Source organism: Ixodes scapularis, unplaced genomic scaffold (genome assembly GCF_016920785.2).
Source record: "Ixodes scapularis isolate PalLabHiFi unplaced genomic scaffold, ASM1692078v2 PGA_scaffold3__209_contigs__length_174095766, whole genome shotgun sequence".
Classification (NCBI taxonomy): Eukaryota; Metazoa; Arthropoda; class Arachnida; order Ixodida; family Ixodidae; genus Ixodes; species Ixodes scapularis.
In genome coordinates, this window is record NW_024609868.1 from 101,760,021 (window position 1) to 101,779,525 (window position 19,505).

At 43.9% G+C, this 19,505-nt stretch overlaps 1 protein-coding gene across 1 annotated transcript in view; it reads right to left on the bottom strand.

The window, feature by feature from the left end:
- Nucleotides 1–748: 748 nt before the first annotated feature.
- Nucleotides 749–19,505, bottom strand: part of LOC8035120 (sodium-coupled monocarboxylate transporter 2) — a 64,809-nt gene continuing 46,052 nt past the window's right edge. The window contains exons 11-15 of the mRNA XM_002411044.5: nucleotides 10,664–10,750; nucleotides 9,793–9,971; nucleotides 9,011–9,111; nucleotides 1,255–1,349; nucleotides 749–841 (exon numbers count right to left, since the gene is read on the bottom strand). Coding sequence (XP_002411089.5) covers nucleotides 749–841; nucleotides 1,255–1,349; nucleotides 9,011–9,111; nucleotides 9,793–9,971; nucleotides 10,664–10,750 — 555 coding nt within the window. The remainder of the gene's footprint in view (nucleotides 842–1,254; nucleotides 1,350–9,010; nucleotides 9,112–9,792; nucleotides 9,972–10,663; nucleotides 10,751–19,505) is intronic.

Below are 19,505 nucleotides of genomic sequence, written 5' to 3' on the forward strand. Positions count from 1 at the left end.
ACCATTGAACTTGTTTTTCACAAGGTAATCATGTCACGAATGGTAAACAAACGAGGGCGCCACTGAAACATCTCGCCGCTAATAGGGCAGTAACGACAAAAACTTGGTCTAAGTGCTATTCGCGCAAAGTACACAAATCGTTGCATCCCCCTTTTAAAGGCTCCATGAAACGATTTTCCTACTTATTCCTCCTTAGCTTAAAGAAATTTTAAGAGGTTTTAACAAGTCTCGTCTCTCTCGGTCGTGCTCGGTTGCAAGAGTGTGAACGAGCCTTAATAGGAAAGTGCAGAAACGCGACAAGCGTTATAACGATGAAATCGTGATGGTGCTTAATTGGCTCAATGGGCTCGTGGCGTCCGTTGTGGTCGGGCTAAAATGACACAGAATATGGGCTTTTTCAAGGAGGATTGTGGAAAAAGAAACAATAGGCAATTCTTCTCAATATATTTTTTCAGTACAAATAGTTTATTTCGCGTTCTGCCTTAACTAAGGATGTACTTTCCAAAAGTTTTTATCGTACGGTGTGAATGAAGTATGTACAATGCAATGTTGATTACACAGCCCGATCTAAACAGAAGAAACTGGTAGCAACGTTTATTTACTGAGGCGAAAAAAAAAACGGGTGAGCCAAGGCTAGGATATTGCACATTGATGGAGAGAACTGTATTGACCCCCATGGCACATAAAACAAGAAAAGAAAAACGCAAAAGAATGTGTTACACTTTTCTCTGTTCAACTCTTGCTGGTATTATGCGGCAGAGTCTTTTTCAAGAAGGGGCTGACCTAGTACGATATTGCGCCTCATGGGACCTTCATTGAGTGGTTCTTCCATGGATTGTTTCTGGAAAGCAAAACCTTGCTGAAATTCCGACTTGCACGTACACACACTTTCAGCGAGAATGGGTTGTGTGGCAAAGGTAATCATTACACTATCTCAGCTCTGTTACAAAGGCTTATCACTATCTACGTAAAACTAGCCGCTTCTAATTCGCCTAAAGTATGATATAATTTCTAAGTCAACACTAAAGTTATTCTTTCCGCTTACAATACTGCAGAAGCGTGCCACAAGACATCATATTTTGTGAGATTTAATTTTAAATTAGATCGGAATATAAATATATTCTACATTAAATTAATTTACATTAAAAGAAATTTTTGTGTATTTCATAACTTCGCAGGATAAATTTGCGTCTAGGAGAAGAACCGATTTATTGATAGAAAGTAGTAATCCACATGTATAATGACAATAATTACCTCAATATCACAAGGAAGGAGATTCAGTTTACTCCACAGTCGAAGGAAAATGTGGCTTGTCAGGTGGATATTGTGCTTCCACGTTTTTGCCCCACCTGAAGGGCAAAATGTGTCATGTTATTCGCTTGTGCCTCTTTCCCCTACAATATCCTGGGTTCCAATCAACCTCACGGACTTCCGATGTAACAAGCCGCCGGTGGCCAGTGCTTCTGCAACTTAGCTACTTATGAAACACTGCCATGTCGCAAGCAATGATAAGAACTCAAGCCAGGAAATGCCCGCTTCATGTACTGCGGAACAACAAGCCAAAACTAGGCCTTTATATACAAACCTGGGTCCCAATGATTTCAGCAACAACAGAAAGAGCGTGGCGGCCTCGCTGAACGATCCCACAATTTGATTGATTTTATTAAGTGAAACATGACTTTGTTTACACAATAAATGTACAATATTATCAGCATATTAAGTAGGCTCTAGATACTGACAGTGTAAAAATTAAAGCCGTTTACAGCTCCCTGTAACCCCGAATAAGAGCGCAGCTCTTGAGGTGGAGGAGGGAAGGGTACTGAGGGGAAGGTAGACTCCACCTCCCTCCTACTCATCTCCTCCTCCTGTCTGCTACTCCTCCTTCCGATCGGCGTCGCCGTCGCCTCACGAGGGTCAGGCGGCCCCTTTGAGGTCACGTGACGTCACCGGGGTCATGTAAAATCACTGGGGTCACGTGTCCCCTGTGAGGTCACGTGACGATGACGATGATGTCATCGTCATCGTGATGACATCATTTGTTACATCATGTGTGGTACGCACGCTGATGACGTCACCGATGACGATGACAATGACGTCATCACAATGACGTCACACGTGACGTCACTGATAAGGTCATCACAATGACGATGACGTAAGAGTGCGTGCATGTCACGTGTGCGTAGACATTCGATAACTCTTCACCATCTCGTGCACCTGGAGCGACCACGAGCGGCTAATGCACGGCGGAAGGCGTAGAGCGCGATCTAAAACCCCCGCGTTCGGAATACACAAACTGCCGTTTTCACTATGTCAGTAGCTATTGTAAAATATTCGTATGAGGATTTACATTTCTTTGCGCGGCATGACGCTTTTAGTGCCTCTATGTTAACTCTATAGCGAGGAAATTGACCGATTAAGCTACAGATTAGTCCATTAAGGATTTAATTGCGACTAAGTTTTTCTTTAACTGGTTGATCGGTTAAACTTAGACTAAAAATAGTAAGTACAAAAAAAAAAAAAAACCTTTCCCCACGCAGACGTGGACAAGTACACCTGTATGAAGGTAAGCTTTATGTGAAATTTTGACCTTCAGTAAACTGTATAGGGGCGAGATTTGTGACTCCAAACCACTGGAGAATGTTATGCTTGTCCCGGCCACTTCAACGCTGTGCGAGTGTCAGTTTAGCGAAGCAAATTCAGTTGTGAACAAACGAGAGAGGTCGCTATCACCGAATAATACCAAAGAACGACACTCTTTCAGCGGCTGAAGTAATAATTTGTGAGTGTGGCTGTCTTTTGACTGTGGTCAACTACACTTCAAGGTTGATCTAAAATTCAAAATTGTAAATTGCGCCATTTCTCGCATCTTAAAAAAAAAGTAATATTGACTTTGTTTAGTCTATTATGCATGTGAATGAACTGGCCATTATTCGAGTCGAAAATGTAATTTGACGTATTTACACACGCTACAGCACACTACTGCAAATGTCCACTCACACGGTACACTCACTGCTTACACACGAAAAAGAAAGGAAAATTCAGACGAACCCCCACTGACTTACTAGTCATTTTTATAAACTTTGTCTTCTACATTTGGAACTACCAACTACCGAATTTCCCGAATCACGCGCACCTATCTCCTAGACGTCAAGAAAATTTGTTCTTCTTCTGTCAGGTTCAAAGATGACGTTTCACAATTCCTGGCGGTATGTGCGTCTAGGAGATATGTGCGCGCGATTCGGAAAATTCGGTAGTTCTAGACGTAGAAGACAAAGTATACAAAAAGAGCTATAAGTCAGCGCGGTTCCTCTGCTTGACTACGAGTGTACCGTGTGAGTGTACATTTGCAGCAGTGTGCTGCAGTGTGTGTAAATATGAGCAACGAACTCGATTAAGCTGTCGGTACATATGACCCCAGCCCTGATTATATGTACCGACAGACATTCAATCAAGGTCCTCAAGCGGAAGCATAGAAAGTGTTGCGAAAGTCTCTAATCTTCCAATTTAAATGTGGGCCATTTTTTTAATTTGTAATGGCTTTACAAGCAGTCTTTATTATTATTTGTTTCACGGCAAAGAAAAGGCACATATATTGTTGAATCCCTGCCCGCCGCTCTGAATTGAATTGACTGTCAGAAAGGCAATGCGGGCCTGGCAGCAATGGTCGACACGCTCCAAGGTCTTAGATTTAGTAATATTCCTAGAGCAGTATGTCATCCTCAACTCTGAACGGTAAAAAGATATATATGCTATATCTTTTTTTTCTTCTTTTAAATCATGATTCCGCACTAGAAGTATTTTTTGTCTACGACGCACCTATATCGATTTCGGTAAACCTTTAGAAACGGAGCTCCAGGAGTAGAGTAGCATCGGACAGATGGTAGAAAGCCAATTGCTATAATGCAAAGATGGAGCAAAGCGCTCACCGCAGGTAAAACTTGTTTCGGCCGATGAATAAAAAATACGGTTTGGACCAAGTCCTGGGCATACACCCTTCAAAACGATGTTGTCTGTCTGAAGCAGTATAGTATTTTCATGCCAAATAATATTGTCGTTTTATTAGCTGCTGACCTGTGTCTCTGTACTCACTGACATCTTGACAAAGGCGGATGACATATTATAGTCCCGCCATTCACTTTCTGATTCATTCTTCGTCTATTATAATACAGTTATATCACTCTCGGCGGAGCGATCAGACGATCAGGACACTCCAAGCCCTGTGTTTTTAAATGCGATAAAATAAACCGGAATGGTGTAAATCTTTCTTGACTGGGTGGCGGGATCTACAGCCCAAAGCATCAATTTCAATACCACCTATTTATTCATTCATCGCATGATAGAAGATATACGCTAGCTGGGAGGCGCCCTGGTCGTCATCACATTGCCTCGTGAAAAAGGAACGGACTAAAGAGGTACGTAAAGGATGAACGTGTTGTTAAGGGTGCTGAATATGAGGAAGGGACAAACGGAGAGACAGCAACGACAACGACAATGGAAGTTGTCGTTCGTCGTTGTTGTTTGTTCTTTTGTCCCTTCCCCATATTCAGGACTAAAAAGAGCGTCGCTGAACGGAAGCAGCGTTCCACTGAGCATTATTATCATCGTCGTGCCAATGAGACGTTGGAAAATATTTAAAAGCGTTAGGCTGGAGATATAGACGCAATCTGGGCTCGTTCTGGTACGACTAAGTGCTGAGTTCGAGAACGAGGTTCGTCTCAAAATAATCAGGGTATGTTCGTTATAGAATAAGTAGTACGCAGCGAAGCACTTCAGATATATGGCCTTGTTTTTATGCTGTCGATGGCTGTTTCTTCATATATTTGACTTGTACGTGTTCCGCGAGAAGTCGGCGCATATATATTTTGAAGTTTCAACTTTAATTACATTTTATAGCATAAGGTTGTGCTAGCGAATGATCATTTCAAAGGTGGGCAATTACCGAAAAAAATGTAATGTTGAACGTTATCTACCCTAAGGATGACGAGTGTTTCATCTGAGATTGTGTTGTGAAAAAAAAAACTCAGGCGGTCTTTTTGCTACCCCATTTTTCCAGATTTGCGAAACACTCATGGTTGATTCTTCCCAGAATATCTCAGTTTAAACTTGCTGTTGCGAAAACAGCAACTGAAGGTTATGCCGAAAACAAACATTAATATTCTCCTGTACACTTCAGTGGGGTAACGTCACAAGTTGGGTATCTTACCTGTTGAGTAGGCAACAAAAAATATCGTTTTGCGGGTTTTGTTTTTGTTTTGCTCGCGTGAGCACTTTTAGCATTTTTTTATAAATTATAAAAAGTCATGGAACCCGCCGGGCACATGCTGAGTTTCACTCATATTATTATATTTGGTATTAGATGCCAGTGTTGACAATGGAGCCACTCAGCCACTAAGACCAAAATAAATATTTCAAGATTACCGAGAAAAAAAAAACATGTTATGAAGTGTAATTTTGGTTACTAGTTTCTTTGTGTATATTATTGCGCTGAACCTATTTGGGGTAAATCAGAGCCTTTCCAAACGGGGCCTTTGGCTCCCTTTTAACATTCACTTCCCGTGCAGAAGTCAAGATGGGAAGACGTCAAGACACAACGTGCAAGTTGGGACACTCTTGTGGATAGAATCAGCTCGGCATATATAAAGGCAAGGGACCTGAGAGAAATAGTGCAGTGATCGCCTATTTTTCTCAGTTTTTTTTTATTCTTACTTTATATATGTTTAATATTTTTTTTTTTTTTACTAAAAGACAAGACTTGTAGCTAGTCTCCGCTCGGTGTGAAGATTATGTTCTTGACCAGCACGCCTGAACACTTTCGCTTGTTAAAAACCATGTTGTATCCCAGCCAGTTTGCCCCGATATTTTCCTTCTTTATGTCAAGTTTTCTTTTTGTTGCTTTCCTAAGAACCATTACAAGCCGTCTTAAACTTAAATTCGCGAGCATACGTTTTTGTAAACGCCGTGTCTAAAGGTACGTCGGACGCATCCAGAACGCGGAGTCTAAAGGTTCGTGTGACGTACCTGGAATGTCGAGCCTAGAGATACATCGGACATATTGTAAGCACCCCAATTTTTTACAAGAAATTAGAGATCGGAGACATGCGATGTCTGCTCTGCATCAAGGCTGAGCGTCCGAAACTTCGCTTGTTTGCTTTCCCCTTCTTTTTGCGCCTCTTATCCACGCCTTTAGTTTTGTGCCGCCTCTACGTACCCGCAGCACACCGCATTTTAGACTCTAGCACTCGGTTTCGTCGAAAGTTGGTAGATGGCGGCACACAACGGCACTTGCGCTACCGCACAGACGCGTTAAGGCCCATACGCACATTCGCGTTTGAACGCGTTTGAGTGCGTTGCGGAGTCCTTGCGGCCAGGCGCGGTTGCTTGCGGAGCGACGCACGCCTCCCCGCAACGCTCGGTAGCGCGACGCAAGCGAGTAGAGACTTGTTCAACTTTCCGAAGCGTTGCGGCGCGTTCGGGTGCGTTCGACCAATCAGAAGCCGAAAGAGGAGAGGGGGTGACGTGTTCGCTCGCCCCACCCGGCCGACTCGGCGAGACGTATCCGGTTCGCCGGCCACAGTGCTTGCTTTTTCGTTTTGGGGAGCGGTGGTGACTGTATTTTCCAAGGCTGCGATGGTTCAAGCCTGACAAAACGTCGGGGAAGCCGGCGAGATTGTCCCAAGATCGAACACTTCGACGATGTCGCTGTGCACCGCCATGTTGCCTTGGATTTCGCTTACTATTGGTGAGCCACTAGCGACGATAGCGCGTTCTTATTGGCTCTTGACTGCGGCTGACTGCGTGTCAACGCAACTGTGCGTACAAGTTAGGCGCAAGCGGTCTTCGCAACGCAACGCGTCCGCTTGCCGCTACGGAACGCACCGCGCTCAAACGCGAATGTGTGTATGGGCCTTTAGAATATAGGCACAAGTAAGGCGTTGTGTGTTCTGTTTCAGTTCCGTCGCCTTTCGTTCACTCTGTCGTCTGACTTGCAAACGCGCCGTCTTTTTTTTTTTTCTTTTTTTTTGCGTGGTTTAGGTTATTTCTTTAGGCGTTCAGAACTTTGCTGTCCACTATGAGTGCGAAGAGAACTGCGTACACAGTGAAGTTAGAGCGAACGGTGATCACGTACGCGCAAGAAAAGGGGAACCACGGCACTGCAGAGCCTTCTGCGATACCGTGTGATGCGCTGGAGAAGACGGCAGGAGTAGGTATACAAGGGCACCGCGACCCGTAAAAAAGTGTACGGGACCACGCAATAATGCAAGACACGACATCTGGAATTCGAGAAAAAAATCCGTGAGTTTGTATCTAGCTAGCTGGACGGGGCCACCGAGGACTCGTCGAGTCGTAGTGAAAGCAACTGATTGGCCGTCTGCGCGGTGAGAATTGAAGGCGAGCGGACTCATTTTCTTCATGGTTGGTAATATTTTTTCTGTGGATTTTATCTCAAGAATTTTCTATAATAAATTTATATTTCTTGCAGAATTTTTTTTTTTTAATTTCGGAGCATTTCCCGAATGTAAACACCCACACCTTCCTTAGTGAAAATCGCGGGTGTGAAAGGAAAGGAGTGTTTAGAATGAACTAATTACGGTAGCAGTGAGAAATAAAAATGGAATGAAACTTGCCACTGGGTCCCAGTAAGGCAGGCTATGACCCGCTGTGATACGACCCTTCCCCATCGCGGCTGCGTCCGACGTATCTCCCGGTTCCACCCACATCCGACATGTGTCTTAAAGGCTCCTCGTTCCGGATACGTCCGACGTACCTTTAAGGCCCGTTCACACTCTTGAGACCGAGTAAGACTGAGAGAGACCAAACCGGTTTCTAAGCCTTCTGCGACTTATTAGGACCAGCTCTGCTGCAGAGCATCCGCTCCTAAGACGTCGCAAGAGGCTTAAAAACCGGTCTGGTCTCTCTCGGTCTTACTCGGTCGCATATATGTAAACGGCGCTTTAGACCTCTCGTTTCGAATACGTCCAACGTAGCTTCAGGCTCCTAGTTCGAGGCAAGTCCGACGTACCTTTAGGCTCCGCGTTCCGGATACGTCCGACGTAGCCTTAGACAGAGCGCTTTATAAAACCACAGTAAAGAATTTTACGCGAGTTACAGACTGACTTTGTTTAGCCAATTAGAAGCCATTTGACAGGTATTCTGGACGGGAATATCTAAGCAACGTTAACCACATAATGTGACTTCTCACTGCGCGGACAATATTTAAGAAGTATAAAGAAATAAAGATGTTGTAGACAGACCAGCTTTGAAGTTGGAGCATAAATAATTTCTCCTTATGCGTTCATTAGCCTGCTAATTGACACTGGTTCTTCTCTTTATGTTTTTTAGAACTCAACTTGGGAACTTATCAATAATTGAATGTTATGAATAATATCAGCCTAATTTGGATGACAACGCTTCGGCAGAATAAACCTCCCCTCGGCTATATACTTACCAGCATTGTGCTTATATGAAACGTTCGGGCAGGCAGAGGACTCGTCTCCTGTCATAGAATTTGCCGGCAGTTTTATACATTCGCTTTTTAAGCGAACTCCTGTACGAAGGCTTGTTTTATAGCGCAGCTCTTAGGCGCCCGTTTCCGGCTTGAGCAGCGTCGGCGTCGCCGTCGGCGTAACTGCGCGGTGCATTCTGGGTAAATTTCCCCTCTAAATTTAGCGGAAAATTTTCCCATATATGGGAGGCGAGCAGGAGAGGAGGAGGGGCATAGCTTCCCCTCATATCCTCCCCCCCTCCTCCTCAAAAGCTGCGCTGTAATTCGGCATTACAGGGAGTTTTAAAAGGCATTCATTTTTTTCTTTTATCTTCAACGAGCAGGATATTGTAAAAACGGTACGTTGGGACAGGGTTATAATGATTAGACCACCGTTTTTTGGGGGGCACGTCCAAAGTTTAGTCATTAGTGCAGATCCTGCAGCTAGGCTGTGTGTTTCGTCTTGATTATCGTTCGACTAAAGTTATGTTTTACGTTCTAGCTCTCAGCCAAATGCAGAGTTCTTACCAGTGAGCAAGCTGATCAACATCCCAAGAAGAACTGTAAAGGCCGTCGTCGCTAGGACGCTCCAGTTCGAAGACATCTGATAGAGTGGAAATATGTCCCGTCTGAAACAATTATTGATAAGTGCATCGATCAATACTCAACCTTATTCTGGCACGCTGTTTCAGGGCGAGTAGTCTCATAGAGTGATAGTTCATAGAACTGAGCGCATAACATCATATGGTGAGTTAAATTTGGGCTTAACGGCACCCACTACTAGTTATGCATCGACCACCTTCTGATGTTGCGTCATTAGAAGTACTGCTAATTTATTTTGTAATCTGGGTTTCCTAATCGGCGAAAAACATATTTAACGGGAGCTGATTGACAGTCTGAGTTTGAAATTGCGACAGCCCTGGGATCGGCTTTTATTAATTATTCGCCTATTCTTCTACTCTGTTTTTTTTTTAACTTTGACTTTTGGTATTCATTGTATTGCACCTGGTGTGTAAATATTAGCGCGTAGATATAGTTTCTGACTGCTTTGTAGAACTCTAAGACATAATTTATAAAAGCGGAGAAATATAAGTGTAGTAAATGCTTCAACGTAATTAAAACTATTTGTTTCCTTCATTTACAGAGAATTGGGTTTTTTATGCTGTGACAATTTTGCCCTTTCATTATTCACTGGGTACTATAAGGTTCAATTATATTGCAGTCTAAATGTCAGAATAAAGGTACAGGGGTACACGCTTCTAGTTTATGTCCGCCATTTACGCCAAGCATTCAATGAGCCGAATACATACCTGGGAATTGACCCGTCGAACAGGGTTGAATTCTGGATCTGCTTACTGGCGTATGTGAAGTTTTTAGGACAATAGTCAAGCGTAACCTTCATCCGCGGAGCATGAACATTATAGGCAAGTTTTCCGAACATCTGCCAGAACTGTACGGCCGTCGTTAGTATTGTAGCCATGACAACTCCCTAAAATAAAAAAAACAGCAATAAAAAACATTAGGCACACCTGCGTGTGAGGAAGTAAGGATCTACTCGGGGACGGCGCAAGCTGAAACGACCGAGCCATGACCAAAAGGTACCGGTAGCGTTTCCCCGGCAAGAGAAGCTGAACTAACAAGGAGAAGTAACATGCAAAGGGGATAGCAGTGGCATTTCAGCTGATTGAGTCTGATCGTGTTTAAAAACTGCACGCCGTTTCTGTGGCCGTGCCGCTAAGGGGCTTGTTCAGTTTTCTTATATTTACAGTCACTCTTGCTTGTGTAAACATCGGAGAAATAATTTTATTGGCGCAGAGACCACGCACTCAGATAACGAAAACGATGACAAGAGTGAATAAGCGGTACCATGAGGTACAGGCGAGTCACATCGAAGTACTCCTAAAAATGGAAAGGAACAGGCTGAGTCGGAGAGCAAAGGTCTTGGCAGCCTTCACCGCATGCCATCTGTCGCTGCTTGTTCAACTTCTCGCGTCGAGACAGCGCCACCGGTACCTTTCAGCCAAGGCTATAGGTTGGTTCAGCTTGCATAGTCCACGACTATAAAATGTTCTAAACTGGAGTCGCATGGTTTATAGCAAGCTGGAACACAGGTTGTTGAAACTCGTGGAAGTAGAGCTTAACTTGGGTCTACAGTTCTAACTTTAAGTACGCTCAGCTCACCTTGCCGTTCGTCCATGGAAACGCCAGTGCTAATAAAAACATTCCTACAAAAGGACCAGACGCTCCGTTGTGAACCACCATGATTATCTGAAAAAAAAAGAAAATTCTTAAATTATGAAAGAAGATTGTGTTTATCACTTGAATCTTATTTGAGCATTCAAAACTTTGTTCCTGATAGGGCAAAGCACATCAAATGAGTATATTTTCGCACAATCTACCAAGCTCAAAAATTGCTGGTTCGAGAGGCTTTGGTAGTCTTCACGATGGCGTCGCAAGAGCTGGCCAGAGCAATTCGCTTAAAGGGACACTGACAGCCCCCAAACAATTTTTTTTTTTGCCAGGCGCTTTATTATGGTGTCGGAGGACTACCCAATTGATATTTTGCAACAAAGTAGGGCATATTTTTAATAAAGTCAAAAGACACAACTGCTCGAAACCGAAACTGAAACCCGCGCATGGAGGTCGGAGAAGTGGAGAGAGTGAGTGGCGGAAGTCACGTGGCTACACCCGACCGTGCACTTTTTAGAGCGCAGCTCTTAGGGGCCCGTTTCCGGCTTGAGCGGCGTCGCCGTCGCCGTCAGCGTAACCGCACGGTGCATTATGGGTAAATTTCCCCGCTAAATCTAGCGTAAAAATTTCGCCGCTAGATTTAGCGGAAAAATTTATCCGCTAAATCTAGCGTAAAAATTTTCCCCGCTAGATTTAGCGGAAAACATTCGCCGCTAAATCTAGCGGAAAAATTTCTCCGCTAAATCTAGCGGAAAAATCTAGCGGGAACAATTCCCCGCTAAATCTAGCGGAAAAATTTCCCCGCTAAATCTAGCGGAAAATAGTTCCCGTTAAATCTAGCGGAAAAATTTCCCCGCTAAATCTGGCGGAAAAATTTCCCCGCTAAATCTAGCGGAAAAATTTCCCCGCTAGATTTAGCGGAAAAATTTCCCCGCTAAATCTAGCGGAAAAATTTTCCCCGCTAGATTTAGCGGAAAAAATTCTAGCGGAAAATTTTTCCCGCTAAATCTAGCGGAAAAATTTCTCCGCTAAATCTAGCCGAAAAATTTCTCCGTTAAATTTAGCGGAAAAATTTCTCCGCTAAATCTAGCAGAAAAAAATTCCGCGCTAAATCTAGCGGAAAAATTTCCCCGCTAGATTTAGCGGAAAAATTCCCCGCTAAGTCTAGCAGAAAAATTTTCCCGTTAAACCTAGCGGAAAAATTTCCCCGCTAAATCTAGCGGAAAAAATTGCCCGCTAAATCTAGCGGAAAACGTTTTCTGGGGGGCTCCTCAAGAGCTGCGCTCCAATTCGGTGTTACAGGGAGTGTTAAACGGCTTTCATTTTTTTTTTTTCTCCTTTTCCCCTCTGCGTAGCAGACGACATGCGTGGTGGCGTAGCGGGAACTGTTTGCCAGGCGATTTCTTTGCAGTTATGTTTGTTCCGCTCGCTGTTCTGCACTTCAAGATGAGTTGTTTTCGTCGTTGAGGAGTTGGCGATGAGTTGTAATTTCCGTGATCGGCTCCGAAAAGAATACACCCAAGATGCTGCGTGAAGAGCTGGCTCACATGTCGTGCGTCCGAAAAAAAAGTGGCATTGTGCGACAGAGTTTCCGAAAGATCAACGGGATCTGGACCAATGGCTGGCTGCAATCCCCGTGGAAAATTTACGAGCACCTCGGAAAGTGACGCTACCTAATTTAGGTGGTCCTTGCATTTTGTGGGGAGGGATTACATTGAGCTCGCAGGTGTCAAAAAGGAAATCCCATACCATTTAGTTCAGCGACATTTTGTCCATAACATTTTTTATTTTTTTTATTTTTTTGTTTGTTTCTTCAGTAATAATTGTAAAACATGAATGCAAATATCGCAACATGTCTGAAAAAGAAAAAAAAAGTACGGCTTTAATGGGGCGATCCCCATTAAAACCGTACTTTTTTTTCTGCCGCAGTCCTGTCGCATGTGAAGCAGACGTCCCTCCACTGAGCTACTGGGGGAACTCCAGCTTCAATACTAATACAGTCGATAAACTATAAGTTGTAAAGTTTGCTGCCGATTTTCCTCCAGCAAAAGCACCCCCGGGTCGAAGTCGAAGCACCACGCATTTGCGACATTCGCACCTAGTAAATATGCCGTACGCGTGCATATTCAACTCGAAATACACACTTCGTGCGGTGCTTGACGTTCGCGCGAGCGATGTCTTCAGCCACCAGAAGGGAGCGACGGCTCGACGACGTCTTCGTGCAAATCGGCTTGGTAGCCGGGCGTGTCGTACGCGATGAATACCCATTCTTTTGATCAGTCCCAAATTTCTCTTTTAAAGGCAGACAGAATTCGCCGGTACCGCGAACGACAGTTCTGAAATAGAGGTCCCACGCCCGTCGTCCGCTGCCATCGCCGTCCCCGCGAGTCCCACGATACGCGAAACGACGTACGCACAGAATGCTTCCGGTTCTCTGTGGAATTTTTCTTTTCATCAACGTATTTGCAGCTTTCTAGAAGCCACAAAAAATTGTTTTCATATTTTTTTTTTTTATATTTTTAATGTTGACTGTGTGCCTTCAGTGACCAACGACTTTGATTAAATTTGGTGGTCGTGTTAAAATCTTTGAGAACGGCTTGTGACTACGGAAAAGTGAGTGAGCGAGACTCGAACCGGCCAGTTCTTGATCGGCGGTTTTCGGACGGAAAGAAACCGAATTTTGAGCCACAAATTATGTTCTGGGTAGTTGGGCTCTGATATGTCATGTACAACTAAAAACCCCGGCGAGCATAAATACCCTGTCAGTGTCCCTTTAAGAAACACCTCCCAGCAAACGCGGTTTTTCACAATGGAGAAAAACATGTGTTCCTACGTATAGGTTTTAATCTCAGATTACGAGGAATGAAAAATTATTTAAAAATTTACCCGACTCCTTTGGACAAAAAAGGGGTTGTGCCCATGTACCAGATTTTATGTAGTGACTGACACCACTAGTTACATGAGTGAGAGGTGCCATAGCCCAACCTAAGCGCTACCGCGTGGCATAAGCGATCAGGTTGAGTGGGGACATGGCCTTCTGTGATCTATTTTTGTTTGGTATTATTTTGCGTCAAACACTATTTTGGTTTCTGCCTTCAAACTTCTTCGTGTTGCAACTGAGTAAATTATGTTATAAGGAGTTACATTTCTGTCTTTTGGAACTTTCAGTAGAGTAACACCTTGTGTAATTCTTCTACCCCACTTCCTATTTGTGCATTTTTTCTTACGTACTTCATACTATACTTCGTCTCATCCTGCAATGAACTAAAGGCGAAAGCTACGGACTGCCAGATCCAATCACGAGCTACTTAGAAATTGTGCGGTATTTCGCTTCGATGCACGCATCGGTGCCGGCGTTTGGGATCACTGATAAGGCTGATAAGGGGACGGGTGGACAGTGCTTCGAATCGTGGAGCACTGAGTGACTCAACAATTTTACATTGCAATGGAAGCCACAAAATATAGGCTTTTTGCAGGGTTGAAGCTATAGAGATGATGCCGCGCTCTTGGAATCGAGCATTACTCGCCCACTCCTAATCAATATTAAGCGTGTTATAGTATAGCGTGGAACGTGATTGGACCTCGCGGTCCGTGGCTTTGGCCTTTAGTCCATCGTAGGATGAGACAAAGTATGATTCTTTTAATCTATAGCCATTTGCACGTCCCATGTCTCTCTGTGACGCATTCAACGCTTCATGTTTGGTATATTTTTAGGCTACTCCCGTATCTGAAGCAGTAGACAAGGCTAGACACGTTTGTTAAGTTGTGGGAAAGGTATTGATATAAATGATAATTTTGTCACTCTAAAAAGCTATGTGCCGGAAATACGATTCGAAACAGACATCACTTGAAAAAACATTAAGAAATCAGCAAACAATACTTTAAAGGGATACTGAACCAAGGAATTTAGTGTCCATAATAAGTGGCGCACGTTCTTTCTACGAGCCAGCAGCCGCCGGTGTGCGCGAGCACACGAAACAAAAATGGCGTCACAGACCTCCATTCGCGGTTGAGATGACAGTGAAATGCGTGGGCTTTGGACTAAAGGAGAATAAAGACAAGTTTTTCATCTACACAGTCGTCTCTGGTGTAAAAGGTAAGCGGTTAATTTTTCTAGCGAGCACGTAGCTTTCACATGTGGAGATGAAAAGCCTGCCTTTATTCTCCTTTGGCCCGAAGCCCACGCATTTCACTGTCCTCTTAAGCGCGAATGGAGGCCTGTGACGTGATTTTCGTTCCGTGTGCTCGCGCACACCGGCGGCTGCTGGCTCGTGGAAAGAATGTGCGCCTCTTATTATAGGCACTAAATTCTTTGGTTCAGTATCCCTTTAAGGATTCACTCTCTGATTCCTAATGTAGAGCGGTGTATTTTATGGTGAATTCCGCTCGCAGATCTCGAGCTCTCCAAAAGCGCTCCATGTGGAGCGCGCATATTCAGCCCGCACATCTGGCTCGAGCTGGCCATCTTCCGCTCGTAGATATCTGGCAACGCCCGCTCCACGGAGCGCCCCAAACCCCGCCGAACTTGCTCTGCTGGATTTCACTGACTTTTCCGGAAGTTCACACAGCGGCCCACGTGATTTCCTTCTAAATCGGCACTGCGCATGCGCGATGAGGTTGGAGGCACTGTGGTTGGAGAGGTCGGCGGGCCGTGGGCGGGCCAGTCGGGCCGTCGGGCCACGGTCGGGTCGTCGAGTTGGATCTGTTCGGGTGTGTCGGTTGTTTACGCGAGATTGTGACGGCTCGAACGCTTCTACCTCGCATAGATCAGAGATACAAAGTCGGGACTCTGGAGCGTGGTAAATCGTAAGCGCTGACGTCTGTGATCGTGAGAGGAAGAACGAGAAAAAGAACGACAGAAAAGCCGGAGGCAGACGCAAGGTTAGGCCTGTTCATTCTGCAGCCAATGATTCTTTACCTTTTTACTCGGCACTCCGTCGGCGTTTTCCCGTGCAATAAATGAAGAAGAGATGAGGCAACAACCGTGCAAGTGATGGTTTGTTACCTCTGTGTTTATTGAAGTCGTACCAGAAATCTGTACTCCACGGCTCGTAATCGCTGTCCGTGCCCCGCCGCTTCCAGGCGGCCGAAAGGTATGCGACATTAACGAACGCGGACGTCTTCGTTATTTGTGACATGGGCACCGTGGTACGCATAATTTCGCCCGCCATGTGTGGCGTGTTATTTTTGCAGCTAAGCAATGATAGTTGTCACTGGTCGTCGGAAAGATCAGTCGGGTCAGGCGTTGGTGGGCTTGTCAAGTTCGAGCAGCGGCCATTTTGAACGACGGAGGGGCTAACGGTGGGTGAGGGGTGTGGGCAAGGCCGATCCAAAAATGCAAGCTTATCTTCCCCTCGTCGATTCAGAGTGGGTCCCACTGAGCGGAATTTTGCCTCCCTCGCGGATTTTGGAAATTGCTCCGGATCTACGAATGGAATTCGCCATTAGAGAAGCATTTTTTTCGGTCAACATATATGCTTGTAAGCGCCACCGAGCCTGTCAACTAGCAATTCGAACAATTAGCTGTTCATGAGCCAAGAAAATAACGGTAGATTATCGTACTGAATTCGGGAGGTGATACAGGCTAATTGATTCATACTTAGTAAAATCAACACAGCGCACAAAAAACGAAGACGAAGTAGAAAGGCGTGCACAAAACAAGCGCTGTCTTATGTCGAAACTAGTTAAGGGAGGTATAGCTTCGTCTTCCCTTCAAGCGGCCTTGGAGAAGCCGTGCCAACATGCATCGTACTGCAGATTTGGCAGGGAGATGGAGCGACTAGTCGCTGCCGGGTTTCGAACATCACTGCTGTTGCCCGTGGCGGAGTCGTTGGTTTAAGAGGTGACGGGAGAGCAAAAGTTTCAGAAAGAAAAGCCTACTAGAGAGTGCTAGTCATTCAATATACCTTCACAAAATATCCCGCAATCTAAAGAAACTAGCATAGCGATGCGATGCGGCGCACCTATGGTTGTATTCTGCACTGTACAAACTGGCGCAACCGTGTCGAAGAGTAGTCAACAAAGGAGAGACGAAGCTCATTTGTTCAGTAAAGCATAACAAAAAATATGTGGACTGTACGACATGTGTTGTGTAAGGGGTTCCGCTGGCGGGCAGTAAGATAACTGGCTGATGTATATCAATGAGAAGCTGAGTGAACATGCTTGGACATTGCGGTCGACAGTGGCAGCGCACTGGGCTCTTCATTCTGCAGATTGTGCATGCCACCCCAACTTCCATTACGTCATGATTGTCGGAAAGGGGGGGGGGGGGGGCATATGACCAGGAAATATTTAGAGGCGTACGTAATAGGAAAAAGGGGCCGAGTATTGTGTAAGCCAAACATCTGTCCATCTGCATAGAAGATAGATTAGTTATCTGGACACCTTCTGATTTGACGTGATGGTGTTGTGTGCTCTTGTTTATTTTGGTGGTAGTTTTCCCACTAAAACTTCAGTTGAGAGCACGGCGCTTGTCTTGTATACACCCTGCTACTTCCTATTCGTTTTTTGTGTGGTGTGTTGATTTTATTAAGATTAATATAATTAGATTATCATAATGATGAAGATAATTATTATCATAATTACCATCACCTTGAACTTAATGTTATGTAACCTAGAGACGAGCATTCGCAAATTCAAATAGATAAAATATCGCTTGAATGAAATTGGAATATTATGCATGTGGTAGGGTGCCGGGCGTCTAAAACACAATGAAGCATTTCTCTAGTTTAATAAAAATAAAATAAAGAATTCAATATTTTCAAAGTAGAATATAAAATATAATGCAGAACTAAACATAAGCCAGTTCTCAGACAAATGTATTTATGATGCATTTTATACATTGTAGAAATATGGAACGGAAAGAACATTCACACAGTTCACTTGTTGAAAACTTCATAATCTATTGTCCCGAATAAGTTGCAATGCATATGCGAACAAATTTTTTTTTTTACTCCTAGACGTGTTTATATTACTTGGATTATCGGAGGCGTGCGACAAGACAGTGGCGCCACGGTGCGGTTCCTAGGAGGTTGGTTACATTTGAAATCGAACACGCTTATCGGGTGGATCTTTCATTTTCTTTCAAATGTATGTAATTGCCCCACATCTGCAAACAACCAAGCCGTGTTTTCAGAAGATTACAGAAAAGAAAAAAAAAGTTTCGCTTCACAAAAAATGTTAAGTGGAGCAAGGTGAAAATTTGTTTTTTACTCAGTGTTTTTTATACCCAGTTATGTACGCTGCTATGAATACGGAATGCATACAAAACTGAAAGTATTGTTTTTGTGCTTGTATACCTTGCCCACTATTTTATAGTTCAAAGGAAAATACTTTATTACTTTGTTTTACTCAGGAAAAATTGACAAACATCGTCTCTCTGACAATCCGGTGGCATATTCAGAGCCTTGTATCTCATAAGTTATTATATTCGTTGCTTACCAAATACTATGCGGATGTAGTCCTATAACTGAGGTATCGACAGCATCAATTTAGTTTATTTTAGATTCACAAAATATTTTACATATTAATTTGATATATAGTCAAAAATGAGACCCGCTTTATTAATTATTTTAAACCCGCTTTATTAATTATTTTTATTTCGTTCAATTCTTTAAATATTTTTGCCAATCATAATAAAATCCAATTGGCTTGATGCGATTCCCCACTTTTTTGCTGTATCTTCTCTAGAAGTGATCGAAATCGCAACCACGCTCTCGGAACGGCCAAATACAGGTTCCACAGGTCGGCTTTGCTGTAAAAATTATACAGCTTGTTTTTGTGTTACAATGTAGCGGGTAAAATTATTTTGATTGAAAACACTCGTGCTTCGCTACATATTGTATTTTCTTAATTTTGTAAAGATGGCAACTAACATTCCTTTCTCCGATCGTGTGCGGTGCAGAAAATGCTCCATTATTTGGTGTGTAAAGCCAGGGCATAAAGAGCGGAGAAAACGGAACTAGCTTTTTATGTAGCCAGTCCGGGGTCCTATAACTGTATGTGCTATACGCAGCTTGTAAGGCACGTCCCCTCGCGCTATAGGCTCGTTTCCGTCACGCCCCGGAAGCACCCAACATGAGCTGCCAAATCATATGTGTTGTCGCGTGCGATCAAATAACCATGTAAGTGTCTGCTTTTTATCGGCAGTGTGTACATAAAGAATATCTAAAATCGCATGGCCCACTTTAAGAAGCAAAAGCAGTTTACAAAAGGAAAACCATGAACACGGACTGAGTTTACACGAAGCGAAGACAATTTCTTTCCGAGCCCCAAACACCAATTCGCAATAAATAGTCACTTTTATTAATTCAGGCTAATATATTAGGTTTAGAATGCACTTGCAAAACAATATGTTGCTGTCCTTTAAATATACCAGTTCACGAGGTACGCAATATACACTGTTTGAACTTTCGACAACGGCATCGGCTTGCCTCTGCGGAGACGATCGAGCTCAGGGACGAGCTGAACTTTCTACCCCAACGGTCGGATGCAGCCGAGAAGATCAACAGCCTGGAAAGTCAAGACGGACAGAACGAAAGCTGGAACAAGAGCGAGGGGTGAACCCGATACGGTGGCTCTTTTGTTTGAACGAGTGTGTGCACTGAAAAATAAAAGTGTTGGGTTTTGTTCAAGACTGTTAGGTATCTCTGACCCTCAAGAAGCAACGATTACCACATGCACAGAAGGCGGCGAAAGCAGCGAATCAAAGCAACACTAACACCCCTCAAACGATTTTTTTTTTGCCAGGCGGTTAAGTATGGTGTCAGAAGAACACCCAATTTTGCTACAGAATCACATAAATGTTTAATAAATCCAAGAAACGCAACTACTC